General features: G+C 42.9%; 1 protein-coding gene across 1 annotated transcript in view; it reads left to right on the top strand.

Annotated features, from left to right (window-relative positions):
* The window catches only part of msraa (methionine sulfoxide reductase Aa), an 89625-nt gene that overhangs the window by 61088 nt on the left and 2892 nt on the right, over window positions 1-25645 (top strand). Inside the window, exon 5 of the mRNA XM_080452950.1 lies at window positions 3999-4105. Coding sequence (XP_080309076.1) covers window positions 3999-4105 — 107 coding nt within the window. The remainder of the gene's footprint in view (window positions 1-3998; window positions 4106-25645) is intronic.

Genomic DNA, 25645 nt, shown 5'->3' with positions numbered 1-25645 from the left:
ACAGTACGCACACTCATCTGTAATTCATTGACGACGTTTCGAGCCAAGGCTCTTCATCGGGTCAAACTCGAGATGCCTGTACCCCACCCTCATAAATAGACACAATAACAACACAATAAGGTTTTAAGGTAAAAAAATCTAACAAATGCAGTGTTCAACATTTACATATTCATAACACAACAGTGAAAAATCACTAATGGACAGCATGGTTATTAAAATCTAGAGATAGATTTAAATAATCAGGTAACTTAATCTTGGGCAACAAGAGTTAAAAATTGCATTACATAGTTATAGAAAATGGTTGGAAAGTCCTCATTTATTCCTTTGAGAGACAGTGTCTAGGTTGTTAATCCAAAATGATTCAAGCTGGAGCAGCGCATTTCTGAACATAAAAATAGATTACATTGGAGCAGATGAGTGCAGGTTTTATTATTCTTCTTCAACGTTGTACTGCAATGCTTCAGTTCTTCTGTAGCAGTTATGGATCATGTATTAACAGTATACTGTTTTACCACAGCACTTGAATCCCATTTTCCATCCATATGTATCAACCATTGTGTTGTAAATCATTGTATTGTGTATTGCATGCATATTGCACTGTGACAAGCAAAAACACAACTTGTGCAAAGTGGATTGACAATCAGTCAATTGAAGTGGACTGAGAGTGTTATGTTTTTATTTTTACCATTGAATTTGATCTGTAGCATACTATTTCATGGTGCAGGCAAAGAGAACACTGTATACGCATCACCTTGGAAACAGACCCCCCCCACACACACACACACACACACACACACACACACACACACACACACACACACACACACACACACACACACACACACACACACACACACACACACACACACACACACACACACAGTCCACTATCCAGAGTGAGATGTCAGTCAGGATTTCCTACCCAGAGCACTAGCAAAAACAAATCCAGAAAGACTGGTGAATATATACGGTTCGGAGATCTTAAGAGGTAAACAACATACAGTAGGGAGAGGCAGACAATAGTAAAGCTGAGAAGAAGACAACATAGGGTGATAGGGAGGCTGAGAGGGAGACGGCATAGGAGGAGACAGACAGTAGGAAAGATGAGAGGGAGACACGTGGGGGGGACAGACAGTAGGAAAGCTGAGCGGCAGAGAGCAGCATAGTGGGAGACAGACAGTAGGAAAGCTGAGAGGGAGCATCTTAGCCACTACGCCATTGACAGGAAAAGACAGGATGAGATAAGGAGAGGTGGAGGCACCATATCACGTTTCTGTCTGGCCCCTCTTCTTCCTTTGACCTTCTCTGTCCTCTCTGTGTCTCCACGGATGCCCACAGCTGTACTCCCTACTCAGGCAACAGAGGACATTTGGCTCATATACGTACACTCAGTCACCAACTTTGACAGACATGTACAGTAGTTCAGAGTGTTGTGTCTGCATGGATCACAGTCTGGAGACAGATATGCGACTGGAGAGGACCACTAAAGAACAATGCAGCAGCATTGGAATCCCCTTCATCTGGCCTTGGTCTTTGTGTGGACTCTATGACATTCAGGGAAAGAGATTGTCACATTCCGTCGCTCTATTGACCCCAAGCCAGCATGCTATAGCGCACAGTTCACCTCAACACAACGCGACACGATTGAAAATAGTCGATCTACAAGCTCACAACGCGCATTTTGAGCTTGTAGTTCGGCTGTTTTCAGCGATGAGATTTGGTGTAGAGGGAAAATGGAATATAGCCCTGGGGGACCCCGGTATATAGGGTTTAAATGGTCAAGCACAGTACTTGCTTCCCAGCTGTAAATGTGCAGGTTGATACATGTGAATCATGTATGATACTAACCTGTATAATGTGAGATACGCTATATCATGTAATTGGTTTCTTATTCACTGTTTATCAAAATCATTAACAAAAAAAAAAAATGTGCTACTTAAAAAATGTTCTACTTGTTTTAATTACATAATCGTTCTCCATCTGTCAAAAGCCTCAGCAGATGGGAGTTGATGCAATGTTTTCGTGCCTAGCTGGCTAAGCTAAGATCTCACAAACCTTACAATCTCTCTCGCGCGCGCACGCACGCACACACACACACACACACACACACACACACACACACACACACACACACACACACACACACACACACACACACACACACACACACACACACACACACACACACACACACACACACACACACACACACACACACACAGCAATATTCTTTCGCTCAGACTTGATTCTATATCTCAATCCAGATGAACCAGACTGTGATTATAATTACAGCTGTGTGTGTGCACGTCTGAAACATAATTTCCCCCAAGAACAAGTGGGGTGGTGCAGAGTTGTCAACAACGAATGTACAGCACCATTGTTGCCATGTCCGCTTATTATAAGCGACTTTGGGCTTGTTTTTCTGTAAGGTCGCTTGTAAATATTGGTAGTTGCGGGTTGTGTTTTTTTTGGCTGGTTTCTAAAGTTGTGTTGTGTTGTAATTTAAACCAGTGATTCTCAAACAAGGACCCCCAAATTAATATGTATTTGTCTAAGAACCCCCCCCCTCTAAAAGCATTTTATGACCCCTGTACCAGATTTGTGTTGTATTTAAATATTAATATTTTTTTTGAAAATTGCAGATCTACAATCTCAAAATGCGCGTTGTGAGCTTGTAGATCGGCTATTTTCAAATATCCGATGCTCATGTGGCCTAGTCGCTTCTTTTGGGCTTGTTTTCATTAGCCTCATTTCCACCGCGGAGGAAAGCCTGGTATTCATTATTCAAATGTTTTTATTGATTTTTCAAGACACATACACGTAACAACATATAACAAACTACAAAACACCACAGACACTAGTACACAATATCCAATGAAACAAATACTCATATCAACCAGTAATCAATTGACCGAAAATGCAAGGACATCTTAGTGCAATATATTTTCATGACAAACGGTATTAATACCACCAAAATTACAGTCAATAAGAGAGTGAAAAAAAAGGAAAGATAGATGAAAGAAAAATCAGTGAAAGCCTGGTATACATTCTAAAACTGAGCCGTGTGGTCCGGTTTAGAAAAAAGGGGAAAAAAACAATTGTGTTTTCCCGTTTGCGTCGCATTGTTTTCGTTCCCCACATAATACGAATCATTTACTTTAGTCTCGCTAGTCGAGCTACAAGTTTGAATAAAAGGTGGACATACCAAACGATTATTATACCAAAAGAAACGAAACAATTAAAAAAAAACTGCTGTTTTTTTTTCCTAGTAGGCCTACACTTTGAAAGGAAAAATCCTGTTGGCACATTGACAGTCTAATAGACGCTCCCATCTGTGTACATGTGTTAAAAACTACATAAGCACCTTTAAAAAATTGTTCCGTGATATCCGGTGAATAGCCAAACAGAACATGGCAGTATGTGTAATAATCTATCTAGTTGACCAATGAATAAGCCTTTTATGAAGGAGAAACCAAATATGGAATATCATGTATTCTATATTCTCAGTGCGTCATGATGCACAACAGACTTGCTTGACTTGCTTTAATGAATTTCGTTTGTGTTTATACAATGAAGAAGTAAGTGTCAAATATCAGTTCTCCTCAGCAGACAGATCACAGGCAATTACTTTTTCATTTCATAATTCCTCACAGGAATCACAGACTTGCAGCTATGACGGAGTTCAAGCTGCATGAATGGTTTATATTATGTTGATTCTAATGTTGAATAACATCCTGTAAATGGCATTCTGTAGTATTAATAATTCCAAATAGTACACTAAAGCATTCAGGTTGGGAACCCATGGTTTATACATATTTCTTCTGTTACATTTTGATTTAAGGCCCTTCCACACTAGAGTCCGATGTGATGTTTTATTGAATATGGATAATAAAAACGTTGGGATGCTGAGATATTAATTAGATTTGTGAAATTCTTAGATTCCACCATCCGCTACCTGTTGACATTAAGTGACTCCTGTGTTGTGTCCTCGACCTCAGGGATGCGTCAAGGCAACGATGTTGGGACACCCTACCGATCAGCCATCTACACATACTCCAAGGAGCACCTAGAACAGGCTCTGGCATCCAAAGGGGAATACCAAAAGGTATGTAAATACTGTTCTGCCCTCTGGGGCTATGTAGTGGCGGTGCACAGAAAATGTAATAAAAGCAACTGTATAAGAATCTTTCACAGAATTGTCCAGATGCTGGTATGATCGGTGAATTAATTCCCCCTTATTAAAAGTCCTCCTGAGTGCATTCCTACTAAGAGCACTATATCCACTTGCATTCACCCATCGGAAGAAAATTGCAAGTGTGGTTGCCTCGACGCAAGTCGTCGGTTGCAGCCGCCGGGACCCTGAGGAATACGCTGATCGGATCCTGCGTTTGTGATGTGTGGCGTTTTGATTTTAAGAAATAGGCCCTTCCCACTAATTTTTCATGCCAATTACTGTATATTGTCACATCACTCCTGAGATAATGTGTATTTTATTTTAGGGGATTGATCCCCCAAAAAATCTTGTTTTTTAATCAAATTATTACATTTTGCGCATTTGTGGCGCTCCCTATGGGTCAAAATATAAATCGTTTTGGAGATTGGAGTACACAACCCTCGACATGTGATTCAAATTTGGGTTTGACTGGACGTTTTGTTTGTGATTTTTGGCACTTTTTAAGAAATAGGCCCCTCCCACTAACTTTGGAAGCCTATTACGGACGAACAGTATGGACTATCAAAATTCCGCTTATATGTTTATCACATGGGTCCAGAGATCATGTGCACCAATTTTAGATTTGGACAACATCTGTAGGAGGAGGAGCAAAAAGAGTGTTTTGAAGAATATTTTAAAAGGCGGAAAATGTAGTCGGATGCAAATGATCGTGGCCTATATGGTGAGTTGCATCATGACCCAAGGATTCCATGGAAAAATACATTTTGATTCTACGACCTACGGTTCAAGTGCAAGTGGGCTGTTATAGCGACTGGTGTAATATTTTTTTTCCTGCGTAGGTCATTGTACTGTGAACCTGTCTTCCAAGTTTGGTAACTGTAGCCCTGTAGAGAAAAATACTTGAATGGGAGTTCGCATTTTCCCCTTCAAGTCAATGGGAAAAACTGTGGGAGGAGTAGCAGGACAAAATAAATGTTATCTATAATAAAGAAAGTCGCCCACGTACTATAGTGTTTTGACCTTTCGGGGCAAACACACTAAAAAATTTTTGCACCATGGTAAAAATCCACTGGTGGAAATCGATTTACCTCGATGGATCACTTTCCCCCTCCTTCTCTCTATACAGTATCACTATACAGTAGTTACCGTCCTCCACACACACACACACACACACACGCAAACACTCTCTCTCTCCCCATTCTTTGTGTAACTCATTGGGTATAGCCTAGCACAAACTGTACAAGAGTGATTCTCTACATTTCATGTGCAGTTGAATGCTGTTGGTGTTCAGTGCTATTGTTAGTTGTGTATCCAGGCACTGCATAGACAGACATTCTACCATTCTGTGCTCTCTCTCTCTCTCTCTCTCTCTCTCTCTCTCTCTCTCTCTCTCTCTCTCTCTCTCTCGCTCTCTCTCTCACGCTCTCTCTCTCTCTCTCTCTCATGCACGCACGCACACACGCACGCACGCACGCACGCACACACACACACACACACACACACACGCACGCACACACTGAACAAAGCATGCAACATGTACACACACTCCCCCTACTGGCTTTCCTCAGTGCTTTGTCCTTGCCTTTTCTCCTCATAAGCCATTTTTTTTCTCTCCCTCTCTCTCTCTCTCTCTCTCTCTCTCTCTCTCTCTCTCTCTCTCTCTCTCTTCTTGTCTCTCTGAGCTCCCCTTCATTCCATCTCTCTCCCCTTCTCTCCAAATCTCTCTATCCCTCTTCTCCATTTCCCTCTCTCATTTCTCATTTTCACTTTGTCTCTCTGCCCCTCTCTGTTCTCCACCTCTCTCTTCTCCACCTCTCTCTCTCTCTCTCTCTCTCTCTCTCTCTCTCTCTCTCTCTCTCTCTCTCTCTCTCTCTCTCTCTCTCTCCTGCTGAGACATCTGCTCAGCACTGCAAAATCAGCAGCCGGCCCTGTTGCCGTGGAAACAAGGAGGTGGAGAAGGGGGGGTGGGGTGGGAGAGAGATAGTGCTCCCCTTCCTCTTCAGCCTCCTCTCTCTCTCTCTCTCTCTCTCTCTCTCTCTCTCTCTCTCTCTCTCTCTCTCTCTCTCTCTCATGCAGTGACTTTCACGTGAGTCTCATACTTTGGCAAACTACTGCCTCCTGCACTCCAGCACAAACTCCCCCAGCTAATACTGTACGTCGTCTGCGAGTGCAAAACTTGAACATAACGAGGTGGACGTTGAAACATGATGATGATGATGATGATGATGATGATGGGAATAATGAGACATTTGTGGGGGATGAAGGGAGTGGTGTGGTCAGTGTGTACAGTCAGGGAAATATGTAAGATAAGGAAATAGAGTGTAACGGGCATGATGTCTTTTTGTTGGCCAGCCCAGATGTTATCTCTTACTCTTCCATGGGTTCACTACAGAACTCCAGTGGAATTTGCATTGGGTTATGGATTGAGAAAATAAGCTCTGTAGCAAACAGAGGCTTATGATGTTAACATGTTTAGTTCCACAAGATCATCTCCACAAATTAACACTTTTACCATTTTTAACCACATACGCAATTAATTATTATTATTATTATGTGGTCATGTGCATATATGGGACCGACTGACTTCAAACTCGTTTCGACAAGGACTCGAGGGAGTGCGGTGCCCACCGTTGAGTCGTTCGTATATGTGGTTGTCCAGAACCGCCGATCCGACCGATATGTCCATTCAGGAAAATCTAGGAATGAGACTTTAGTGTTATCACATGCACCCGTGCGCGAAAATTTGCTCCATGAAGTATAGATGTGTGGCAAAAAGGAAACGTCGCAGCCAACGGGCGGCACAGAGCGCATGGATGCATATTTATAGCAGAAAGAGCTTCACATTTAACTATAGCTGTATACTCATTCAATTCTGAACCGATTCTTAAACATTTTAATTCTCTATTAGCTGTGAAGGGTCTTCTTTCATGTGTATCAGTCATGATTGTTTCGCCATCAAACAATATCAAGCAAAAAGGAAACATCGGTGGGTCCTTCTTCTCTCCAGTCTATCGCGCAGCACACCTCTCCAACCGTCGTCCTAAAACACCCTTGCCCCGGGTCTAATCCGGCGGCCACGGTCCGCGAAAAAAATGGGGCAGTGTGTTTTAGGACGAGCGTTAAGTTTTCCACCCGGTTGCTGTTTTTCTGCTCGGAGGCTTTTTCTTTTTCTTTTTTCTTCGTCCCAGAAGTGGGGGGGATATCACCCACTACGGCAAGCCTCAAGCAACAAGTTATGGAAATATATAATTAAAGAAAAAAATATTCTAAAGTAGTGAGAGGGGGGGAAAAGCGTGTGAAATGGCAAGTGTGGCGTGAGGCGTTTGAAGAGGTTAAATTGCGTGACTCTCACTCTCAAAGGGTGAGACTTGGCAGCTCCATATATTATAGGCATACTGTATACGGATATCCATTTGTCCAGAACCGCCGATCTAAACGATATGCCAATGGGTATGTACTGATGACGTCATGGATCTCCATATATGACAGATACAGAGATCTCCAAATATGGGCACAAACGTTACAGCACATAAAACCACAGACCTCATTTTTGGCATGAATCAAAACCTGAAAAGAACTGGAAAAGGACTTTAACTAGACGCATCGCAATTCAGGGCAATTGCAAAGTGTGGTTGCGCCGACGCCGGTCGCAGGTTGCCGCCGCCCGGACTTGAGGAATATGCTTGGAGGAATACCGTCGGAGGCCGCGTGACGTGCCATTCTAATTTGGTGCTGATTGGATCCTGTGTTCGTGATACATGGCGTTTTGATTTGAAGAAATAGGCCCCTCCCACTAAAATAAATAAGCCTCTCCCACAAATGTAGTGGGCCAATGACATCGTCATGTCACTCCTGAGATCACCTGCTTTTCAATTTAAGAGGAGTGATCCCCCCAAAAATCTTTTTTTTGCATCAAACGGTTACGTTTTGCACAGTTGTGGCGCCCCCTATAGGTCTATATAGTGGAAATGCAGTTGGGGATTCGTTGAGTAAACCACCCTCGACATGTGATTTAAATTTGGGATTGATCGGAAGTTTCGTTCGTGATTTTTGGCATTCTTTGTAAAACGGGCCCCTCCCACTAACTTTGGAAGCCAATTACGGACGAACGGTAAGGACTATCAAAATGCCGTTTGGATAGGTTTATCGCATGAGTCCATAGATCACGTGTACCAATTTTTGTGAGATTTGGGAAAAGAAATTAGGAAAAGGAGCAATAAGTGTGTTTTGAAGAAAATTCTAAATGGCGGAAAATCTATCCTGACGCAAATGGGCTGGCCTATATGGGGAGCTGCGTCATGACCCAAGGAATCTAAGGAAAAATATTTTTATTCTATGACCTACGGTTCAAGAGTTATAGGCCAAAACGTAAAGTGGACTGTTATAGCGCCACCATGAGGCCAAATGGTGTGATTATTTTTAAAATAATTTCGGACTAAATTATGAACCTCCCCTCCAAATCTGGTATCTCTAGCTCTTACGGTTTCTGAGAAAAAAATACTTGAAATCTAGTTTTTTCATTTTCCCATTTTCCATTAAAGTGGATGGGGAAATGTAATTCACTAATAAATTAATATCAATTAAACTATGCAACCAATCTCTTAGCAAAATACAAGCGCACGATTCCCGGTCAAGCCGGTCATTTTGACGTATGGCACGACATTGGGGGAAAAACTGTGGGAGGAGATGCGGTTTGAAGTTTTTCAGTTTCTCTATAACAATAGTCTGGTTGCCCTGTTAGGGCAACCACACTAATTAGGACTACAAACTGTGTGTGTGTGTGTGTGTGTGTGTGTGTGTGTGTGTGTGTGTGTGTGTGTGTGTGTGTGTGTGTGTGTGTGTGTGTGTGTGTGTGTGTGTGTGTGTGTGTGTGTGTGTGAGAACACACTTGCACATAGTAATTTTGTACTAAGATCACACTTAATATTAAAAACTGTTAACTTCCTCCTGAGAGGAAATTGCTTGTCTAATATTGAGTGTACATTGCTGATACTTAGCTTAGTGATGCTCCCAAATATAGCTTCAAACACCAGTTTGCTTTCATGTCAGCGAAGACTCTAGAGATCGCCTCCCACCAGTGCTTCTCATGTAGATGAGCCGTGGCATTCTCACTGCCACCGCTTACAAGCTATTTATATGTTTCTAATGACTGTCCTGCCCTCTTATTTGAATTGTCAGACAACTTGACAATGGAGACCAAATAAGGTCAGGTCATTTCCTGCTCATCGAGACTATTCTGTCACTATGAGCATTTATCATAGCAAATCAAATAGTAGATGAAAAACAATCATCAGTATTTCAATCTTGTTGTATATTATGTTTCATGTTGTTGGAATTCTGTCACACACGCACCAAAAATCCTGTGCATCTAGAAAAGTTATTTAAAGCAGTGGTTCTCATAGTGGGGTCGTGGGACCCTTGGGGGTCCCCGCTACATGACTGATAGTTAGGAACCAAAATGATCTCAGGTGTGTAACTCTGAGAGGTATAGTTTTCAAATATATATATATTTTTTTTAACTATAATTTGCCCAGGGTCCGCAGGGAGGTGTCCCGCGGTCTGGTCATGGACCGCGGTCCGCCTGTTGAGTACCCCTGGCCTAAAGAATTTCACCAAATGTTCACCTGTTATGACATGCCCAGAATAGGGACACTAGGGCAGTGGTGGAAGAAGTACTCAGATATTTTACTTAAGTAAAAGTAGCAATACCACAATATAAAAATACTCTGTTACAAGTAAAAGGCCTGAGTTCAAAATGTTACATGAGTAAAAGTACAAAAGTATTGGCATCAAAATATACTTAAAGTACCAAAAGTAAAAGTACTAAAATGTTTGAAAATAGCAGATCTACAAGCTCACAACGCGTCGCGATGCGAATATTTGCCTCTAAGATGTAGTGGAGTAGAAGTAAAATTATTGAAAATTGGAAATACTCCAGTGAAGTAACAATACCAAAACATTTTACTTAAGTACGGTGTTTAAGTAAATGTATTTAGTTACTTTCCACCACTGCACTAGGGTTCATGTGGTTAAAACAATACACATTCCCATGGGAAGTTGGTGAGGACAGAGGAAGTGGGCGGTTCTGAACAAGGTCAATAGGAATTGGCATTCTGTGTTGACGTGAAACATAAACCATGCCATTCCAGTCTGTGTATGTCTATAAACACACTGGCGCTGGACATAAAACACGCAATAGCCTGAAAAACATTATAAACTATGGTGTGTTGTTGAGTTTCTAGCTAGCTAGTAGTTAAAGGATGTGTGTGTGTGTGTGTGTGTGTGTGTGTGTGTGTGTGTGTGTGTGTGTGTGTGTGTGTGTGTGTGTGTGTGTGTGTGTGCGTGTGCGCTCGCGCGCATGTGTGTGCGCATCATAGCTGTAATGGCAGGTTGCTGGGATGTATAATGGTCAGAGATAGTACAAAACTATCTCTCACACACACACACACACACACACACACACACACACACACACACACACACACACACACACACACACACACACACACACACACTTCCTGTAGACACATAAATTATTGAAGCTGTATGGTCTGGGAGTCACCAAGTAGAAAAGAACATGATATTTCATCACATATTTATCAGGACGAGAGAGAGAGAGACAGAGAGAGAGAGAGAGAGAGAGAGAGAGAGAGAGAGAGAGAGAGGTGAGTCTGTGAATAAAGAGCTGCCTGAGCGGGTGGACGGCAGACGGAAGGTGAGGAGATGGACAGATGGAGCGATAGAGATGGAAAGGCGGACGTGTGACTGCCGGTCACTTGGCCAGTGGCGGGTACTGTATCTCTAATCATAACTTTAACAGCCGGCTCAGGCTGGCTCTAACTGTCAACGGAGAGTAGTGTAGGAGCTGTCTACTGCAGTGGTTCTCAGAAAGGTGGGGTCCGGGGACCCCCAGGGGTCTTTGAGGGGGTTCCAGGGGGTCCCTGGCAAAATGTGTTAAATTAGCATCAAAACCAGTTTAAAGGAGTAGTTCACCCCAAAAAAGTACTTATTTTCTATCAATTACACACCCCCTGAAGCATTGAATTCATGGAGATTGTTTTGTTTTTATCGCATCGCAAGCCAATAATTTGATAACCGGTGGTCTCTCCTACCGAATACATTAGCATCTTTATTATTATCATCAAATTATTGGCTCAGGAATGTGACAAAAACAAAAATCTCCATGAATTCAATGCTTCATGGGGTGTGTAATTGGTATTTTTTGGGGTGAACTACTCCTTTAACCACCTTAACCCTATACATTGGCTTTTTGAAAATAGTTGATTTTGGAATATTTTTGAAACATACATTTGTAACCATACAAATCCTGTATGGGTGTCCCTGCATGGCACAACTTATTGTCAAATGGGAGTCTGCGGCCAAATACATACTGTACAATAAATGTAGGGGTCGTTGACATGAAAAAGTTGGAGAAGCACTGGTCTACTGTATGTGACTGTGTATGTGTAGTACGATTCATACTCGGTTCATAAGCTGCACAGTAAAATCCTTACCTACTCTGAGTGTTAATTTAGGGTTTTACGCTCTCAGAGTTACATTAACGGTGTAGAATAGGTTTTCTCTGCAACATGCACTCTCAACACCCTAGACTTTATTTTTGACTTTACGATTTTGTTTTCTCTTCACTCAGGGGTGCTCACTGTTTTTCCTCTCCCCTCTCTCTCTCTCTCTCTCTCTCTCTCTCTCTTCTATCTTTCTGCTCTTGCATCTGTACTGCCATAGTGTAGACTGTTCCCAAGTTAATAACTGTATCTCTTTCTCAACCCTACGGTATATCCCTCTCTGTCTGTGTCGCTGGATTCCATGTTTTTTTCCCCCTTCATTACCAGATTGCATTGACGGCCCCCACCTGCACGTGCGTGCGTGCGTGCGTGCGTGCGTGCGTGCGTGCGTGCGTGCGTGCGTGCGTGCGTGCGTGTGTGTGTGTGTGTGCGAGTGCCATCCTAATGTACCCTAGCAGTTGGCCTATAGCAAATATACGCCTGCCAAACCATCTGGGACATCAAATCTGTCCTCCACAAAACGCTTCGGTTGCTGAAAAAAATAACCCAACTCCTTAGCCATCTTGTTTCCATCCATTCACCCCCCCCCACCCCCCCCCCCCCAACACACACACACACACACACACACACACACACACACACACACACACACACACACACACACACACACACACACACACACACACACACACACACACACACACACACTGTGGAAATGTTTGCATCTCTCTCATCTGTGTCAGTATTAGTGCCCCACTCTCTATGTTCCCACTCTTTGGGAACTATTACTATTAGACAAGTGTCTTGCCTAATAGTTCCTACATTACAATTCCTCCCCCCTGTCTGTCCCTCTTCTGTCCCTCCATCTCTCTCCTGTCAGCCAGATTTTAAAATAAACCTAAACCAAAAACAAGATGTTTGTCTCTCCTCTCCTCTCCTCTCCTCTCCTCTCCTCTCCTCTCCTCTCCTCTCCTCTCCTCTCCTCTCCTCTCCTCTCCTCTCCTTGGAAGAGCAGATATTGCCATTCTGCTTTCACTCTCTGATGCTGCCCAGGGGAACCTCTGACCAAATGGTATAGAACAGGTTTTTTAGAACAGGTTTTTGGCATGGAGAGCCCTATTTATGTATGGACCACTGACATCAGAACCACACTATGCCTGTCAGAGAGAGAGAGAGAGAAGAGGAGAGAGAGGCCACCCTATTACATTTCGCCAGCTACAACACTGCATACCTCAAACACGCACACACACACACACACACACACACACACACACACACACACACACACACACACACACACACACACACACACACACACACACACACACACACACACACACACACACACACACAACACACACACACACACATACACACACTCTCTCTCTAACAATACAGTTGGCTTACCTCTTAATGAACAGCAGAACGAGGGGAGAGAAATACAGATGGAGGAGGAGAGAGAGAGAGTGATAGAGCGTGATGGAGGGAGAGAAGGAGAATAGTCTGGTTAATTTGATGTCAGGGTATTGACCGCGTTCGCCTCACTGCCTGGCTTGATTGTATTGTTCACGCAGGGAGGGATTGGGGAATGTGGTGGGCTGTGTGTGTGTGTGTGTGTGTGTGTGTGTGTGTGTGTGTGTGTGTGTGTGTGTGTGTGTGTGTGTGTGTGTGTGTGTGTGTGTGTGTGTGTGTGTGTGTGTGTGAGAGAGAGATGTGAGTGGCATAACAGCACTGCAGAAAATTACCTTGCAGGCACCTGGAGGCTGTGTGGTGAATGAAAGGAATAGGCCTCTCTCTCTCTCTCTCTCACTCGCTCTCGCTTCACTCGTCTCATGCCTTCTACCCATTATTGGGGTGTGTATTGTGTCTCAAACAGCAGGTGGAAGTTGCAATAGCATGCATGTGTGATATTTCTTCTCATGTAATTTTATATTATAAAATAAATACATAGAAATGTGCATATTCATAAAGCCTGCTAATAAAGACAGTGTGTGCGTGCGTGCGTGCGTGGGTGTGTGTGCATGTGTGCTTGCACATGCGTGTGTGTGTACTTGCGTGTTGCTTTGTGCACTAATGTGCTCTATGTGCACTCAGAGGTAAGGGAGAATACCCATTGTTCTGCAGAGGTCCTCAGAAATGACCCCCCCATCTCTCTTTCTCTCCCTCTCTCTCTCTCTCTCTCTCTCTCTTTCTCTCCACTTTTATACACAGATCCCGCTGTAGTGGCGTAAATCAAATCCATCATTAATGCCTGTTTTGCTTTTTTTACACAGAACCAAATAAAGCCGGCCCCAGTGTACTTTTACATGGCATGGCGTAATCAGAAGTGTAACGTGTAACGCAACTGCGTCAGCAGTGTTTAGTGTACACTATGCTCTTTGACAGCTATTGTCAGTAGATTATTTACATTTGCAACTGTAGCCTACGCATTTATTATGCCGACACAAAATGGACTAACGTCGCGTCACTAACGTCGCGTCACCAGACTTTTCAACACGGCATAGTGACGACATACTGTAGCAGATTGCAGTCACAGAAGCTATGGTAATCTACTGAAACATTTTCCTTCACCGAGCATGTGTCCAAATAACAAGAGCATGCTAAAGTTCTGTAACCCACTCAGCTGTCAAAAAGATAATTCTTAACCTACAAAACTCACAAGTAATTTCTCTCTTTCGCTCAATCTCTTTCTCTCTTTCTCCCTGTCTGTCTCACATACACACAAATTGGAGATGACTCTTCAAAAAAATACTAACAAAATACTAACTCAAAACCATTTATGTTTATTTAGACTAGGTCCATTGTACTATATAAAATGAGGAAGCTTCTGTCTGTCTGTCCTGTCTAAATCAAAATGTCTCCGCAGTGGTTCAACCAATCAATGTGAACTTGCGTACGGGCGTTGACCATTGCCATATGAAGAGTGTGACAAAGTCTTTTTTTCAATTTCGCCAAATTGAATCTGTTATTGGTGTTTTTGTGAACTCTGTCATACTGTAAGCAGCGGAGTTTCAGTTACTGCACATGCGCGGCCACTGACTGTCTTGCCCATTTTTCACCAAATATTGTACGGGTCGGGTCGGGCTGTGAAAATAGCAACATGTGCCTTCAGAAAACATTGGATGAGAAATTGAAGGGAGGTAGAGAGCGGTTTGAGGCAGGTATAGACTTTAGATATACACTCCTGTCCTGCCCTGTCAGGTTGGCCAGGGTGATATCTGTCACTGCACATTCGTACAGGTTACTGTATGTCGGGCAGCTGTTCAGCAGGGAGCCGAACTGGGAGGATAGCGTGTTCTTCCTCATGCTTTACTGCAGTGAAAAAAATTGGCTGCGACGTCACATATATCACAGGAGACGTGGTTGTCTACACACTCCCTAGACCACACAGCAGAGGTCAGCAGTGACGAGAACTACATGGAGGAATTGGGAATTGATATAATGACTAAATTGGCAGACAAATGAAGATATACAGGGAAAACAGAACAGGTTGAGTAAAAGGGGCTTCTCTCTCTGTCTACATTTCTCAAGAACATCCATACACCCTTCAGCTGGAAATTATTATGCATTTGTGTGTGTGCGTGCAGATGTGTCCTCACAGGTGCGCATATGCCTTTGTTTTTCAAATCCTTCTCTAGTGGTTTAACATGCCTGACTCACATTATTCATTGCATTTTCTCTCCCCCCCTCTTTCTTTCTCTCTCCTCCTCTCTCTCTGATCCCCCTTCTCTCTCTCCCTATATCCCCCTCTCTCTGTCTCTGTTTCTCTCTCTCCCTCACTCTTTCTTATCAGTACTCTTCCTGTTTGCCTGGCTTTACCAGGCCAGTACAGTTATTTGCATTCCAAATGAGCAGTCATGCTTCGCTGACATGCAAATGACTGAATGTGAATTATGCATTTATAACAGTCTGGGAGCTGCGAGCAAATCGCCACGCAGCCGACGTGGCAGGGCCAGGGAGGACATTTTGGGAATGCCATCACAAGGACTCTGGCTGGCCTGGGTTAGTGCTGTATGTACTATGTAATGGAGAGGGCAGCCATTTTGGGGGTGCCGCTATACAGGATCTCATTTGGCACATACTGTATGTGTAGAGTTGGTATGTAAGTCGTATGTATGTAAGTCGCTTTGGATAACAGCGTCTGCCAAATGACTGTAATGTAATGTAATGTAATGTAGAGTTGGGGGGGGGGGGGGGACATTTTATAGATGCCACCATCAGGGTTTGCCATCATTGACTCTATAGAAAGAGCAGCCATTTTGCATGGGCTCGTCATGATACTTTTATTTGGTTCACAATAGTAGCCTATGATTACATATAGGATAAGATAACACTTAATCGATCATTCCGGGGGGGGGATTGGACCATTTGAGCAGACATGAATATGGCGAAAGAAAGATTTCAAAAATACACCAAAGATTCCTCTGACATTTGCACCAAGTATTTGACACTAGCTTCTATCATATGCCAGCTCTGCGCAAGAGTGGGTAATGTAGCTGCAGACTAGGAGCCTGCACTGAGAGAACTGCGCTCACACAACTTAGGGTTAGGGTTAGGTTTCTGTGAGTGCTGTTCTGTCAGTGCAGGGGGAGTCTGTGACTTCCCCCTACTTACTCTGTGGAGCCACAGAGGAGGCTCCATCCCCCGGCAGCCTTCAGGGATCTCCCCCAGATGGGCCACCAGGGGCCAGGCTCACTCCCATGGGGCCTTGCATGACCTCTGCCCTCTCTAGCTAATGAAGGAAGGATTGGATGGAAGGAGGGAGAGACAAAGGGATGATTGATGAGGTTAAGGTCGGGGGAGAGTGCAGGTCCTTCACTGAGAACGAATGTTACTGTCGCATAATTGTGGTTTCTCTTTCTGAGGGTTACATTGGTGAGGAAGGTGTCACCTCTCATATGGTTTAAGTATGAGGTTCCTCATCACACGGCCATATCTGCGTTAGTTTTGGGTTTATTTTAACTGCATCTGACATGTAAAAGCTCATACAGGATGAGGGCACTCAGATGCTTCAGCCAGCCCAGACCGAACCTCGACGTCCTGGGTTAGAATCTCTCTCATCATGTCACCAGCCTTCTTTCTGGCTTCATTTCTTTGATATATTATATCAAAGACATGAAGCTTGTTAAATAGCTATAATTTTTTTTTAAGAATGCTGCTTTCACACATGCATTGCAAACCCTGAACTTAAGTATACTGTACATTACCCAGAGGAGTATGTGAGAATGCAAATGTCTGAATCAGTTGGACTGGACTTTACACTCCCAGCTCTGTAGTGCAAAGTCCATGTAATGTCTAATTGAACTCATGTGTAAATAGAGTAGGTCATTGTCCGGAGAATTCACAGCGAGTAAATGGGCAGGTTTAAACAAAAATACCATAACATTCAATGAAAATGTCTAACTGGAGAGACGATGAGATTCAGGACCTTATGTCGGTAAGGGCCAATGACAAAATCGTCTAGCAAATTCAAGGAATGGCAAGAGTCTTTTATGACCACATTTCTGAGCAGCTACAGTATGTGACCAATACAGTATTCTGAGCCCAGGCGCCACCCCTCGCCTAAACCAAAGTATTTCCAGAAGGTGAGAACACGACATGGACAATCTACTGTTGTGTGCTACAGTACATGTGAAAGGGCAACACCAGACAATGGATATTGGCTGGGGAAAGCCTGGAAAGAATCGAAGAAAAAAATCCAAGCCCATTAAAAAGCATGTCAGCCACAGAGGGAGGTTAGAGTTTGACCATGATGTCCACAATGGAGTAGCACATTAGGCAAATTATTGGAGAGATATTGTTGGCTGGTTATTTTCAATCAAAATAAAAGATAAGTAAATGGAATAATACAATACAATACAAGCAAAAACTGTTTTGTAATTTATGCATTCAATACGGGCAGTTTAGAATGCTTGTGAAATCTATTGAATACAATTTGAAAAGTGTATTTTATTTTGTGTATTATTTTTTTATATTGTTATTTTACAGTGATGCTGCATAAAATAAAAATCCAAGGAGTGAGGAAAGGACTAGCTAGTTTTGATTTTAGCCTAGAACGGAGGATGGTGCTTTTGTAGATAAAAGGGTATACTTGTAAGTGTCAGGTCACATTTACAGTACCTCTCCTACCAACCGTGGTGATGTGTAATGACACGTTTAGCTAACACACACACACACACACACACACACACACACACACACACACACACACACACACACACACACACACACACACACACACACACACACACACACACCAGCAGCCCAGACGAAGCTGATACATTAGAGATAAGAAATTAAACGTTCCTAAGTGGGTTTGTGTGCAGTGCGTGTTTCTGTCTGTGTGTGTCTGTGTTTTGGCAATGTATGTGTGTGATTTAGAGATAGTGAAGCGGAGATAATGGTTTCTAGATGTGAAATTAGAGATAAAAACTCAATCTATTCTCCAGCTCTCTCCTTTTGTCTGTGAAATTACCCACAATCCAACTGGCTGAACAATTTTCAGCACCAAGAGGAGCGGGCGTGACCACTGATTCTACTGTGTGTGTGTGTGTGTGTGTGTGTGTGTGTGTGTGTGTGTGTGTGTGTGTGTGTGTGTGTGTGTGTGTGTGTGTGTGTGTGTGTGTGTGTGTGTGTGTGTGTGTGTGTGTGTGTGTGTGTACACCACGGTTTGCACTGCTGCAAACCATGGTGTACCCCTATGATGTGTGGATAGGTGCAAAATTGCATGGGTCCTCGAGTTTTTCCCCCACAATGCATGCTCGTAGGGGTATAGATGAACTAATGCATACAGTAGAGACTGCATGTATGCAAACCCTCACATCTTGCAAAAATGGGCATTATCCAAATATGACTTAATTGAATACTTACAGCACCAAGAGCAGCATTAATTAAAACACACCTTTTTGTATGGATCCTAAGTGCAGGGGTTGTAGCATGTCTAAAACATACGTAGGTACAGTATGTGATACTGATGTTAGTCAGTGGTCCGTTCTATGCTAGTTGTGAACGCAGCGGAAGGAGGCACGCCGAAGGCAAGTGGAGCTTACTATGAAACCGTGCTCGGGTTGTGTGTCTGTGTGTCTGTCTGTGTGCAGTATTGTGTGCGTGCACTGCCTGTGTGCAGCCGCCAGAGTGCGCCAGAGTGCACTACAGTGTGGCTGAAATCCGCCTGCCCCTGGGTGACTAATTACACTCCTCTGAGAGAAATATAGCAGCTACAGTCAAAAATAACAAGGGCCATGAAGAACGCAGGAATGTAGACAATGCTCTGATTAAAATGCACAACAGCCTGCAACATGCCTAAACCAAACACTTTTCAAAAACTACAAAGACAAAAAATATTTACAAAAAAAACAAAAAACACAACAAACAAACATAACAATTTAAAAAAGACAAAAAAAAATGGGACTAGCGGTATGGAGCCTTCTTGTGGCGGCCCTGTTCTCACTAATTTCACTGTACCACCCACTTCTCTACAATTGCTCATTCCTTTCGATTCTTCTTATTGTTATTTTCGAGCTGCGTTCGCTTCCCGCGTCTTACTTGTGTATTGTTCTCACTGACCTTTCATGTGAGACGATCTATCATGTTAAATCCAGCTTGTGACCTGCATTGCATGTCATCCTCTCTTTCTACCCCATTTTTCTTATCTTTTACAAATGCATGACTTTTGAAATCACTTGAAACCAAGGCGGGCGTGCCGATAGCAAGGCCTTAATGCTTGTGGTGCCTGCACAGAGCAGCCGGGAATTGGAAGGTTCCCAGTTTGATCTTCGCTCCTCTAGGCATCGTGCCGAAGTGTCGTTTAGCAAGACACTGAACGCTTATGTCTGGGCACTGTTCAGTAGTTGCCCACTGCTCCTAATTGTTTAACCCTTGTAATTCAGAGGACAAATTACGCAAGTTCTACTTGGCCAATTAATCTACCGTACCTTTCCCTTTCCAAGTTTGTTTGTATGCATGCTTGTGTACATGCTTGTGTGCATGCATGCGTGAGTGAGTGTGTGCGTGTGTGTGGAGAGGATATTAATGCCCTATGTGTATGTGATGTACATGATGCTTTGAGTCTTGTTTCTCTCTGTGTGTCTCCACTGGTCATTTATGACCACACAGTAGTTCTAGGAGGTTTTGTTTCTATTTCATATATTTCATAAATTACTCTCAGAGTCATTTCAGATTCAACATTATTGTTTCATCACAGTATTGCATGTGCAGAATTTTTTCTCATTCAAGTTCCCAACATTTTGCAGTTTCAAGAAGAGGGCAAAGAATAGAGAAGTCAGATAACAAGAAGGCACAATGTCAAATGTCATTCATGTCATTTGAGCAATGTTGAGGCAGAAATGCTTCTTGTGCAAATAGAGAAACATTTGCAGCAAATAGAAAGTAGCAGCAGATAGATATAGAATCACCACTTCTTGAGCAGCAGATATCAGACATGTAAGTGTATGTACATACATACATACATACAGTAAGTGACAGTTCCAGTACAGCAGCAGTGGAGTGCAATCACAGTCACATATATACACAAAGATAGGGCCTGTGTGATGGCCTGTTGTCAAGACAACGTGGCGTCAGTGCTTTTTCAACAGCCTGATGGTTGACACTGCTCCCCAGTCTGGTGGAATGGACTTTGATACATACTGTAGGTATCGCTTGCCTGGCATTATACATTTTGGAGGAAGGGAAGCTCAAGTCCTACAGTATGATGTGCTGGGCCGTCCGGACTACCCTCATTACGGTCAAGGCCGATGCAGCTCCCATACCAGGCAGGCGTTGATGCAGTTCGTCAAGATGCTCTCGGTGGTGCTGTTGTAGAATGTCCTCGATGTTGGGGCTAATTATTGTCTCCGCCAGGCTGAAGGCGTAGCAGAGACTATGTTTATGCAACATTGTGCAACGCGACCGTTGCACAATGTTGCAGAGAAAAGCTACAGCGGTCTGAATTACCGTTGCAGGTCAGCGAATGCCGGCTCATTGCATCGCAAGTGCTTGAACTTGTCCAATCACGAACAAAACGCATTTCTGATCACAAACACGTTGCTCACACTATTCTGCCAATCTGCTATTATAACATGTTCTCTCCCTCTCTCTCTTTCTCTCTCTCTCACTCACTCACTCAAGACTCACTCGCTCACTCACTCATTCACACACACACACACACACACACACACACACACACACACACACACACACACACACACACACACACACACACACACACACACACACACACACACACACACACACACACAGACACAGAAGAGTAGGCTATACAATATAATAGGTTGACATGATATAATAGGTTGACGTGCTATGGAAACTGTAAACTATCTCTGCTCCTCGCATTGATGTGTCTCCCTCTGTCTCCGTCGTCGTCATCACTGTCCTGTTTAGGGACTGCACTGTTTTTTTTATCACATATTGCTCTGGAAACGGCAATCATTTACAGCTCGGTGCCTGGGTGTGGACTGTCAGTTGCAAAACTGTGTTAGGATTATGTTGCAAGTGGTTGCAAGTTGCAAGGCATTGCGTTGCGGATCATTTGTGTGGAAGCCGCTTTAGAGGTCTTGGGTTGGACATAAGACCTTCATTCCTGTTGGCAGATCACTGCCTAACTGTGTCCGTGCTGTCCTTAGCTTAGTGGCCGTGATACATCTGCCTGGCCTGATGCCAGTCCACGGTGGGCACACAGCCTGTTGGGCCCTGACATGGACACAATCTGGCCACAACTGAGAGTCCTGTGAAATGATGGAGCTCAGCAGAGTTAAGGTGGCATTAATGTGACTACCCGTGAGCTATCTGCTGGCTGTCCCTGTTGAGATAGGTAAACAGTTTAAAAAGTGCTTTGGGCCTATGGAAAAGGGGCAGGTAGGGAAGGAGAAAGGCAAAAAGATGCAAAACATTTTTTTTCCTTACATTTTTCCCTGTTAGTCGTTACACTCATATTTTTCTCTCCTCTGCGATAGTACATCAGCAGGACAGCTGTCTATACCAGGTGTGAGGGGCCTGCTGGCAGATGGTCCCAGAAATGAGCTTGTTGGCATGTTCCTGCACTGAGACTTCCCTCCCATCCCTATGTGCACTCGCTCGCACGCACGCAGACACACACACACACACACACACACGCACACGCATGCACACGCAAGTATGAAGCCACGCACGCATGCAAGCAGGAGAGTACATGAGCACCTTTATACATAAAAGCACTGCAACCCTTTCCATGTGTGCATTGCAAGTGCAGAAAAGTAACAGAAGCAACACAAAAACCTGTACTGGACGTACAAATTCACACATACACACATATGTCCTGTGTGCTCTTGCATAAAGGACATAAAGGCACAAATGCAGAATGAACAGGAATTACCAAGGCTGTATGGCTGCAGACATTCTGATGTGGCACACGGTGGAACCTCTCAAACTCAGACATGAAAGTCAGACGAAGGAGTTCACCAAGCGGACATGAACAGTATAAAGCAGTTCATCATAAACATATACAGTATATATTCTATAGCCAATTGCGTAGACCATATTACCATATACCCTACCCGGGTTCAAATCTGAGCCTTGTCTTGTCTCACATGTCTCTCCTCTCTCTCTGCCCTTGGTTTCCGTAAATTAAGCATAGAAAATGCCAAAACAAAATTTAAAAGGAAGAGTATTAACACATCAGGTGCCAGCATTTTTTCATAACAACTTACGTTGGGTGCCAGCATTCTCCCCATTGACTGCGCTTTGCTGTTTAAAGCTCTAGACTCCACGAGGAGCAAATCCATGTAAAAAAAAACATCCATTCATGTTGCGCGATGACCCTGGCTACAGCCTGGAACGATAACATTTCACTCGCGAGTTACAATGGGGGGGGATCGCGCATCGCGCATGACCGGTTTTCCCCACCGGAAACAGATTCGGAGATATAGGTGTTTTAAAGAAGGAAATAGACAGGAAGTGGATGGCAGCCATGTTTTTTTTCCCGGTGATCTATCTGGCCTATCCTTCTCAAGATCACAATGGGTACTCCCAGAGCTGCTCTAGCCCCGCCCGTGTGGAGAAAAACGAAAAAAACAAAAAGACATATTTCACGGTCTGGACCGTGTTCGGCACCGGACCGCTACTCTGCGCAAACACGGTTCAGACCGTGTTTGGCACCCGATGTGTTAAGTAAAAATTAAAGTGCTCAATAGTGTGGTTCAACCTTTGAACCTTTTGAATGTTTTGAAGAAACGAATGTTTTGAATGTTTTGAAGAAACATTCAAAGGTTAAGTACAGGTTATCCACAACTTTATGTAATTTCACAATATTTAGTACCATGGAGACAGAAGAGGCTAGAGAATGAATGACAGGGGTCATGGACAGGATTTGATCCCAATATGTTGTGATTATGTGATGGGCACATTACCGGTAAGTGGTTGAACCAGAAGGACACCTAAATCTGAAATAATTCTGAGTATTTAACAGGTGTAAGTCATCTGCATTTGAGAATCATCTCAGAGTTAAAGGGATTTCACTTTAAAAAAATGTGGGTCATTTTATCGTCTACTCAGGCTTATGTTTGTTTGTTTGTTTATTAAGGATCCCCATTAGTCTACACCTTAGTGGAGACTATTCTTCCTGGGTTCAAGCAAAATCATCACAATACAAATCATAAAATGCAGTACAACATAATCAATGTTAGTGAACAAAAACACAAACTTGGAGAACATCATTTATATTAACAATAAAAAAATTAATTAAATTAAATTAAAAACAGGTTTGTCTGTCCGAAAATACCAAAAATAATAACCTAATCTAATCTAATTTCCTTTTTGATTATTGCTTCCTTAAGTTTCTTTTTGAAACCAAATGTATTTCTTGTTAGAGTCAAATATGGGGGGAGCACATTCCAGTATGCCATGGCTCTGTACATGTACTTTTTCTTAAGTGCATTGATTCTGGGCAGAGGTAAAATAAAGTGACCACTTGATGCCTGTCTAGTATTATAACCATGTCTTTCATTTGCAGGTAATAGCTGTAAAAACAAACTAAAGGGTTTCTGTGAGGAATACACATTCTTTAAAAACAGAATAAGGCTGCATGCCAGTCTTTCATCCACCCTCCTCCATGACAGCCTGGCATGCATGTAGCATCTACACTACTCCTAACAGAGCAGTGAAGTGCTAGTCTTGCCGCTCTGTTCTGAGCAAGCTGAAGTTTACTAAGTTCTTGCTTTGATGCACTAGACCAGATAACAGGACAGTAGTCCAGATTTGACAGAACAAGAGATTGTATGACTAGTCTAATTGTTGTGTTAGTTAGCAGATAAGCACTCCTTCTAATGGTATAGATGGCATTGCTCATTCTCACCACTGTATTATTAATCTGGGTGGACCATGACAGTGTTTCGTCAATAGTGACACCCAACAGTTTGACTTCTTTAACCTGTTCAATAGTAGCACCCTGCAAAGATAAGCTTAATTTCTGATCTGTCTTGAGAGCATATTTCGAGCCTATTACCATGCATTTCGTTTTTAAGACATTCAACTTCAGCTTATTTTCCATGATCCATTCAGAAACCTGATTTAGCTCTAACTGAAGCTCTAACTGAAGCACCTTATTAATGTGAGCCCCCCAGACAGTTTTTAAGTTGCTTGATTCATTATTTAGATATTTGATATTCATTTTATCAGACACGCCCCCTTCCTCTACAAACCCATTGTAACTTCAAACTCCATTTTAACCATGATAGATTCATCAAAAACACCTGTCCTTGGTTCTGGTGACTCATCCTGCCCTCCTAATATGTGAGGGGGCCGTGTTTTTTCGATTACTTTAATCAAAAAAACTTTAATTTATTTTATTTTATTTCTTTGTTGTATTATATATTTTTTTGTAGTTAAAATGGAGTTTGAGGTTATAATGGGTTTGTATAGGAAGGGGGCGTGTCTGATAAAATGAATATCAAATATCTAAATACTGAATCAAGCAACTTAAAATACTTTTTTGAAAGTGAAATATCCCTTTAAGATGTGGAGGAATTTTGTTGTTTGTTGCTGACATCAGGAACTTGAACCACTCAGAGATCTCTCAAGAGGTGGGTCCAGATGGTTGCAGAAATGTCAGTGAAGCATCCTTTTGAAAGGCGCTACATAAATCTCAAGTTATTATTATTATTATTATTATTATTATTATTATTATTATTATTACATGTTACAGTACATCATATTCCACAGAGGAAGAAAATGAAGAAACTATGCAGTATATATGGTGGATTCCTCCAAAATGTTATGCATTTGTAGTTTGATTAACCACTTAGCATACCTACGTACTCTGGGGGGAACAATTGCCAAAAATAGCCGATCTACAAGTACAATTTTAACTATTTTTTTTGTATATAAAGGATGGTCGTTAAGTAACTCATCATTTCAGAAGTATTATAGTGTTACATGTGCAGTACGTCCGTTGCAGTTTTGTGAAAGACACACTTATGAGGAACAGATGCAGCATGTTTATACATTGAAACATCTCTGGCAGCAGAGCTGGGGTCTGGTACAGACAGACAGGTGCTGGAAGCTCCCTGGAGTAACACACACACACACGGACACGCACACGCACTCGCACACGCACAGGCACACACACACACACACACACACACACACACACACACACACACACACACACACACACACACTCACTCACTCACTCACTCACTCACTCACTCACTCACTCACTCACTCACTCGCTCACTCACTCACTCACTCACTCGCTCACTCACTCACTCGCACAGGCACACACACACACACACACACACACACACACACACACACACACACACACACACACACACACACACACACACACACACACACACACACACACACTCACACACTCACACACACACACACACACACACACACACACACACACACACACACACACACACTTCCCCTGCAGTGGTATAGGTATGCA

The sequence above is a fragment of the Gymnoscopelus braueri genome (assembly GCF_963280865.1).
Source record: "Gymnoscopelus braueri genome assembly, chromosome: 16".
Taxonomy (NCBI): Eukaryota; Metazoa; Chordata; class Actinopteri; order Myctophiformes; family Myctophidae; genus Gymnoscopelus; species Gymnoscopelus braueri.
The sequence above is the reverse complement of the archived record's forward strand: the minus strand, read 5'-3'. Positions and strand labels throughout refer to the sequence as shown.